At 35.4% G+C, this 8972-nt stretch overlaps 1 protein-coding gene across 1 annotated transcript; it reads left to right on the forward strand.

The window, feature by feature from the left end:
• Positions 1-851: 851 nt before the first annotated feature.
• icmt (isoprenylcysteine carboxyl methyltransferase) lies at positions 852-8865 on the forward strand. The gene is made up of 5 exons (XM_073823296.1): positions 852-1098; positions 1438-1526; positions 1667-1836; positions 1946-2163; positions 7936-8865. Exons 1-5 carry the CDS (start codon positions 880-882, stop codon positions 8116-8118), a joined length of 879 nt encoding a protein of 292 aa, XP_073679397.1. The 5' UTR covers positions 852-879; the 3' UTR covers positions 8119-8865.
• Positions 8866-8972: the final 107 nt, after the last annotated feature.

Here is an 8972-nt window from a genome sequence, read left to right on the forward strand (position 1 = left end):
ATGATAAAGATTACTGTCATTAAAATGCATTGTGTAATAATAATAATAATTTTTTATATTTTTATATGTGACCCTGGACCACAAAACCAGTCACAAGTGGCACGGGTTTATTTGTAGCAATAGCCAAAAATACATTGTATGGGTCAAAATTAACGTTTTTTATGCCAAAAATCATTAGGAAAGGTAAAGATCATGTTACATGAAGATATTTTGAAAATTTCCTACCGTAAATATATCAAAACTTAATTTTTTAACAGTAGGCCTAATATGCATTGCTAAGAACTTCATTTTGACAACTTTAAAGGCGATTTTTTAAATATTTTGATTTTTTTGGACCCTCAGATTCCAGATTTTCAAATAGTTGTATCTCTGCCAGATATTGTCCTTGAAAAGCTTATTTATTCAGCTTTCAGATCATGTATAAATCTCAGTTTCGAAAAATGACCCTGATGACTGGTTTTGTGGTCCAGGGTCATATATAACATTAACAACTTTGTAAGGAAACAATAATGTGTGTAAGTTAAGGCAATTTGTATGATTTTGAAAAAATACATTAAATGCATTATTGATATCATTATAGGCCTAATATGTATTATCTATCTTAACGCCACACATTATTATTATTATTATATTGATCATTATTTCTATTATTTAGTTTCGAAAGCTTGAAATGAAAACGATTCCTTAAGTTTTAAAAATATAACTACTACTACTTCGACTTATAATAATAATTGAATAATTGACTCTTTTAAAAGTAAAGCCGCACATCAGGATAAATGAATTCATAACTACAGTTCAGTGAGCGTGAAAAAGCTGTCAAAGCCAGCTTGAGCTCTGAAGCCACGCGAGATTTCTCGGCGAGATCTTGCTGTTTTCAACATGGCAGGCAGCAAGTTGGTGCTAGAAGGGAGGATAAGTATTATTAGCTTTATCTCAGGACTGGCGGTCATCGTAATACCTTTACTTGTAAAATTCGGCTCTCACATTGACTGGATATTCGATTACCTCACCGATGTGAACGGGAAAATAGCTATTGCGGCGTATCTCACAGTTATCAATGGCTTCCTGCTAATCATATACAAGGGACCTTTATACAAGGTAAGTCTCAGAGAGACAGTGTGAATCCGATGTGATGGGTGATGTACAGATAGAGCACATGTGTAATTACTGCGTAACTGAACCACTGCTTATTGCTACATGCATATTTTAAATAAAAATATTTAAGTAGATGTGTAGTTGCAAAGCCTACAGGACTCTATCATTAGTAATGTCCTGTGTGGAGGTATAATCCTATTACATTAGCACTAATGGGATCTCGTATAGGTTTCTCTGTCAGTATAAATAAGCTCTCCAAGAAGACAGCTTACTGTTTGTGTGTGGGGGGTTTGCTTGCACAATCAGGAACTGACTCAATTTCCTGACTTTTTGCTTAATCAGGTGGCTGTTCGAGCTTGCTTTCTTGGATTTGCCTTTGGATGTGGTCTCACTTTAAGTTTTGCAGATACAACATGGACACACTTTGGCTGGTAATTCAACTTGTTGTGAAATGGCTTAGGGCTATGTGAGGTTCATTTACACATTAAATATACATAAGGACTGTAAACAAGTATGTATGTATTTTGCTAGGAAGTGTCACTCTGTATTGACTTTTGTTTTGTTTCACTAGGTATATGTGTTCACTATCATTTTTTCACTACTCTGAGTACCTGGTTACTGCCATCATCAACCCGCGCAGTCTATCTCTAGACTCGTTCCTGCTCAACCATAGCGTTGAGTACACTTTAGCAGCTGTTTCCTCCTGGATAGAGTTCACTGTGGAAATGCTCCTTATTCCAGGTTTGAATTATTTTTCACAGTTTTTTTCTCATTGTTAAAATTAAGTGATTCCGTGGGTTTCCAGAATTGAATTTCAGTTTTTCTGGTTTTTTTTTTTTCATCTCCACAGAGATAAAGCAGCTGAACTGGCTCTGTCTGGTGGGTCTGTTGATGGTTCTCTGTGGGGAGGGTCTGCGCAAAGCTGCCATGTTGACAGCGGGATCCAACTTTAACCACATAGTGCAGAATGAGAAGGCCCAGAGCCACGTGCTGGTCACCACTGGAGTTTACGCTCTCTTCAGACATCCTTCCTATGTGGGCTGGTTTTACTGGAGCATTGGCACTCAGGTACATTAGCCATTAATTCAGTGGAATTTATATTTATGGAGGGTTTGCACTTACGTCACGGTTTGCTTAGTTACCTGGATGAGGGACCATATTAGATGTAAACAACAGCATGGATTGCACGGTTAATGATGTACTGCTGAATATGTTGTATTGCTAATTTCTGCTGTCTAAACCCTGGAAAAATATGTGGAAACTGATAAATCATATAGAGAGGGCCTTAGTAAGCAGGAAAGGGCACACTATTTTGACAAAACAAAGTTAATAGGTGGTAAAGATATGTACGAGCAGTATTAATTAAGATATTTGCCTAATATTTTACAAACACAAACGTTGTAAAAATTCTTGCCCTGGAAATCCTGGTTCAGTTTAACCAACCAAAGACGCATTTTGTTCCTCAAACAGTTTTTTGCACACTTCCTCTTAATTTGTTATAACTACTGACCATTTTTAGAAGCAAAACAATCAGCAAAATATGTGAGTTTGGCATTGTTTACGTTCAGTGCCACAATATGGCAGATTGTTTCACAGTACATATTATTCTAAAGCAACTTAAAATTATAATTTTTTATATTAGTGTTGTCAAATTGATTAATAATGATTAATCACATCCAAAATAAAAGTTTGAGCATATACTATAGTGTAGGGATGCAACGATACCATTTTTTCAAATCCGATCCGATACCAAAAATTCTGAGTATCACCCGATACCGATACCAGGCCGATATCAGTGGGGGTATTTTACCTTCAAAACTAAAGAATGTATACAATTCACTTTGTCATTAAGATTTATTTGTTTTAGGTAAAGCAAGAAATACCAAATCTGCTTGCACATTGTTGGATAAAAAAGGGGGGAAAAGTGATACATGCATGAGTGCAATCAAATTCATATTAAGATTAATGTTTTAAAAATAACATTTTGAAAACAGAAATATTACAGATATAAATAACTGAACAGATCTGCCAGCAGATGGCGGCAAGACACTGATTTAATTACTGAATCATTTCATTCATTTCATTCGTTTGAACGGATGGTTCATTCAGTAATAAAGCAAGTGACTCTCTGTTTGAATGGGAAATTGAATCATTTCACTAGATTCGTTTAAAAGCGCATGTTCATTCATAAACGAAACACTGCTGTGTTTGAATGGAGATGCGCAGCGGCTCAGTTGTGACTTGTTTCAGATTACTTTTGACGACGAAATAGAGCAAAATCAGGCAATAGTGCTATAGTCAGACAGTGCAAGTCATTTAATAATAACTTCTTATTTATTTAACTGCTGTATTAAACAATATCTCATTTACAAAGTATTTACAAAGAAAGTATTAAAAGCTGTCACTCGGTTCGCGAAGTCCTTGTGTTCTTTTGCGTGTTGCTTGCAAATATTACAATTTGCAGTGCTACTAGCTGCTGTATCAAGAGAAAAATATTTCCAAATCAGGGAAATGTTTACCGCGCTGAGGTAGACTTTGCATGTAAAAGTTCCCTCTGAACTCGCCTGTCACACTCACGTCACATGTGGTTGTGTAAGCAGCGCAACGGATTTTAAATGTATTTTATTTTTAAGGCAATGTTTTAAAATAATTGTGTTCTTGTATGAATTATTATAGTTTTTACAGTAGACTATTATTTCTTTATATTTATTTAATCAAACTCTGGTAACGGTATCGAATTTGGATCGGTCACGCATCACCGATATCCGATCCATTCAAAAAGCTTGGATTGACGTCGATACCGATCCAGAGTATCGGATCGATGCAACCCTACTATAGTGTGTACTGTGTATATATATATATATATATACATATATAATATAATATATATATATATATATATATATATATATATATATATATTTAAGATTAGATAGATATTCATATTTATGATTTAAATTATACGTAAATATAAATATATATTACATATACATCATAAATATGTATGTGTTTACATATGTTTATATTAGGGCCGGGACTTTAACGCGTTAATTTAGATTAATTAATTACACAAAAATAACGCGTTAAAAAATTTTAACGCATTTTAATCGCACTTAGTTTTGCACCGCGGAACGTTTCTCACTGGATGAGATTCGGCGGACCGATTGTACTGGAGCACCAACTAGCGTTCAGACAAGCTGCGTCCATCGTCCCAAATCGTAGTATGTTTAAAAAAGTATTCCAAAGATTCCCGGATGGTCTACTACTTAACGATTAATGCACACTCTAACGGCTAATATTGCCCACAACACACTGCGCCGCGAACGAGGATTCGATTAGAACTACAAACACGCATAAAAAGTGTTAAAAAACTACAAACATGGAGGATATGCGCGACCAACGGACAGGTAGAGAAAGGGGTTTGAGTGATAAATAATCAGTGTGTAACCTGATAAAAAATATTTTTTAAATGTTATCCGCGTTATATTCCATGTGCAGTAACATTTATAATGATAGGTTTGGTCATTAACGTTTAAATGCATAATTAAGCAAACACGAGCAGAGTTCTCGGCATGAAAGACTCGTTAAAGAACGTGCCGCTTAAGTTTTCTCTAATACGGTAGGAAATTAAATTAAACGAAATGTAGATAATGTTAACTGCGATGATTGACAGGGCAGTTTAAACAGTGACAGGATTCAGGTAACTAAGCAACAGAGCGTCCGTTAAAGAAGCAGTTAAGCAGTAAAGAAGCAAGTAGTATCAAAGACTATAGAATACCCAAGACATGTCACTCGTGTAGTTTTGAATGGGGAAAAATGCAACGCTCATTATGGCCGCGAAGCCCCACCTTCTTAGTGAAAGAGCCAATAGTTGATTAGAAAAGTCAGCGCGTCACTGCAGCTGCCGTTAGAAGTCCCGGTTGCTATAGAAACAGTCGGCGCTCTAAGACGTGCGCTCAGTACTGCTCATGCGCACTGGCTCATCTAGCTGGAAAAATAAGCGTTTTTTCACGCTATTGGAGCACAAGGAACCATATTTATGAGGCAGTTCTTGTTGGATTTCTTTGAAGATTTAAAATATGAAATTTAATCGTAAGCTTGGTGAACAGTTTTGGAGAATTTGATGTTTTCCCATTCAAACAGATAGGAGCTGCACTTGTATGCCCGAGAGGCGTTTCAAAGATGGCCGCCGAGTGACATGACTTGCCTTAAAGGGACTTTGGTAGTATGTCCCAAAGCTTGCCTACTATTCTGCTACATACTCAAAAGTATGTACTTTTCTTCACAAAAAGAGTACATACTTATAGGGCATAGTATAAGTAGGAGAATTGGGACGCAGCAAAACAAACCACAGTGAACATGGACAAAAAAGCTGATGGGACCGCTTTGGTTGGCCCTGTGGATGGGAAATTTTGTTATAAAAAATGAATGGATGGAAGCGTCGATAAGAGCATGGTTGTGTGCAAGCTATGCAACAAGGAATTCGCATATCACTGCAGCACATCGAGCCTATTGCTACACTTAATGGCAATATTGCACTGGTCTGTTGGACTTGGTTGAACAAAAATAAACAATATTTTGTTGCTTAAGCTTATGTATTCAGTCATTATTCAATGGTATAATAAAAATCCATATAAAAAAACTTACTTCTCACTGTTATCAGGTCAAATACTTATATGCGATTAAAATGCGATTAATTTCGATTAATTAATTACAAAGCCTCTAATTAATTAGATTAAATTTTTTAATCGAGTCCCGGCCCTAGTTTATATATATTACATATAATACTACTACTAATAATATATTGTTGTTGTTATATTTTATTTTTAAATATATGTTTAATAATATAAGTAATTAGTTTTATTATTTTTTGTGTCCCTGAAATTGTAATTTGGCTGTAATTATTTGCTACAAATACAGTGAAAACAGTAATATTGTGAAATGTTATTACAATTTAAAATAACTGTTCCCTGTTTAATTCATTTATTTCAAAATGTGATTTATTCCTGTGTTGGTCTTCAGTGTCTTATGAAATTCATGATATTCATACTCTAATATGATGGTTTTATATTTATTTGGTGCTTATCAGTGTTGAAAAATGTTGTTTTTTTCTGCTTAATATTTTGTGGACACCTTGATACAGTTTTGTTCAGGATTCCTTGATGAATAGAAAGTTTAAAAGAACAAAATTTCTTGATAAATTTAGAGTGTCCTTCCTGAATAAAAGTATATATATTTTTTTAAATCATACATTAATGTAGTGCATCCACAGCAAAAACTGTTTTCAACATTCAGTAGTAATAGAATAAAGCAGGGGTCACCACACTCAGTCCTGGAGGGCCGGTGTCCTACAGAGTTTAGCTCCAACCCTAATCAAACACACCTGAACCAGCTTATCAAGGTCTTAATAGGTATACTTGAAACTTCTAGGCAGGTGTGTTGAGGCAAGTTGGAGCTAAGCTCTGCAGGACACCGGCCCTCCAGGATCACGTTTGATGACCCCTGCACTAAAGACTTGAGTAATGGCTGCTGAAAATTCAATCTTCAGATAGAAAACTGTTATTTTAAATTGTAACATTTTACAGTATTACTGTTTTTTTTTTATATAGAGTAAATAGAGGCATAAGAGACTTTTTTTTTTTTTTTCAAAAACATAAAAACAAATCTTTTGACTGGCAGTGTAGTAGTCTAAAAGATATGTTTTGTCAGTAACACTGTACAATAAGGAACATTAGTTAACATGAACTAAGAATGAACAATACTTCTACAGCATTTATTAATCTTAGTTCATTTCAGCATTTACCAAGTATTTTATTAAAAAGTTTTTTTTAAACTAACATTAACAAAGATAAAAAATACTGTAATAAATGTATTGTTCATTGTTTGTTCGTGTTAATTTATATATTAAAGGAATAGTTCCCCAAAAAATAAAAATTCTGTTATTAATTACTAAGCCTCCGAAGTCGTTCTAAACCCATAAGACCTTCATTTATCTTCAGAACAAAATTTAAGATAATTTTGATGAAATCCAAGAGCTTTCTGACCCTCCATAGGCAGCAAGGGTCCAAAAACATTGACAAAATAGTTTATATGACATCAGTTGTTCAGTCATGATTTTATGAAGCTACGAGAATACTGTTAGTGCAGAGTAAAAAAAAAAAAGTGCATACATGCATCGTGACACTCTCCAAAATGGTGCTAGGGTGACACAGAGGAGAAGAATTGTTGACTAAAGTTATTATTTTTGTTTTTTTTGCGCACAAAAAGTGTTCTTGTAGCTTCATAAAATGACGAGTGAACCACTCATGTCACATGGACTATTTTATCGATGTCCTTACTACCTTTCTGGGCCTTGAACGTGGAAGGACACTTGCTCGCTATGGAGGGTTCATCAAAAATATCTGAATTTGTGTTCCATAGACAAATAAAGGTCTTACAGGATTGAAACAACATGAGTAATTAATAACAGAATTGTGATTTTTGGGTGAACTACACTCTTAAAAATAAAGGTGCTTCACAATGCCATAGAAGAACCTTTTTTGTCTAAATGGTTCCATAAAGAACCTTTAACATCTGCAGAACCTTTCTGTTTCGCAAAAAGGTTCTTTGTGGCGAAAGAAGGTTCTTCAGATTATAAAAAGGTAAGAAAGAGATGGTTATTTAAAGAACCTTTGACTGAATAGTTCTTTGTAGAACCAAAAATGGTTCTTCTATGGCATCGCTGTGAAGAACCTTTTAAAGCACCTTTATTTTTAAGAGTGTAACTCGTTAACTAATGTTAACCTTAGTGTCTTTAGTATTTTGTTTTAAACCTGTATTCTTGCTTCTCCTTTTCCCCAGATAATGCTGGGCAACCCGATATGTATACTGGGATATACGATCGCCAGCTGGCGCTTCTTTCGAGAGCGCATTGAGGAAGAAGAGATCTCTCTCATCCATTTCTTTGGAGAGGACTACGTTGAGTACAAGAAGAAGGTCTTCACTGGCTTGCCCTTCATCTCAGGGATCAGGGTTAACTCCTAAAGCCGTACCGCATCAAACGGAGGAATTAGCCTGAAAGTGCACACCTGGACACCTCTGACTGGCACTCTGAGCGAGCTAGTTGCCTGGTGGCATCATGGCGCGCCCCCTGGGGGCGGCACAGATATATGAGGTGGCAGCACAGTAAAACTGACCCGCTGATCTGCTCTGAGACACATTGGTCTGCTCTGAGCAGGGTGGAGCTTCCACCCTCAACACCATCAGAGATACTAGTACACAAACACCACATCCCTCAGCATCTGTCTTGTTTCCTACACTTCGTTGCATTTCTGTTCTACCCGTTTACATATGTGTGTCACCTATCCTCATATTTACAGTCTTTGCACCATGTCATTTCATACACAGGTTTTGTTTTTCTAGTCTTTAATTTTTTTTTAAAATCCCCTGGTTTTGTGATTAGAAACTTTAGAATTGAGATTCAGGACATTGGTTTGTTACTACTTATGAGCGTCCAGAGTTTTTCAGTAGATTTTTTAAACCTCTTGAAGTATTTTTTATTCAGATAGGCTTTAAATTGGACTTCTAATATATTTATTGCAGTGGCCACTTAGACATAGTCAGTTTTTTCTGTAAAGGGGAGTATATTATGTCTCTCTCCTAATTCTGCTTGTCACAACAGGCCTACAAATTTTTAAAACCAATTTCTGACAATCTCTAAATATCTGTGATTTGTTAATGCTGTTGGACAGTTTTAATGTTATGATTAGAGAAATAAATGTGATAAATTAAGTCCTCTTTTGATTATTTGTGATCCTGGACCACAAAACCAGTCATAAGGGTCATTTAGAATTTATGAAACTGAGATTTATAAGCTTTCCATTGATGTATGGTTTGTT

This window comes from Garra rufa, chromosome 18, assembly GCF_049309525.1.
Source record: "Garra rufa chromosome 18, GarRuf1.0, whole genome shotgun sequence".
Classification (NCBI taxonomy): domain Eukaryota; kingdom Metazoa; phylum Chordata; class Actinopteri; order Cypriniformes; family Cyprinidae; genus Garra; species Garra rufa.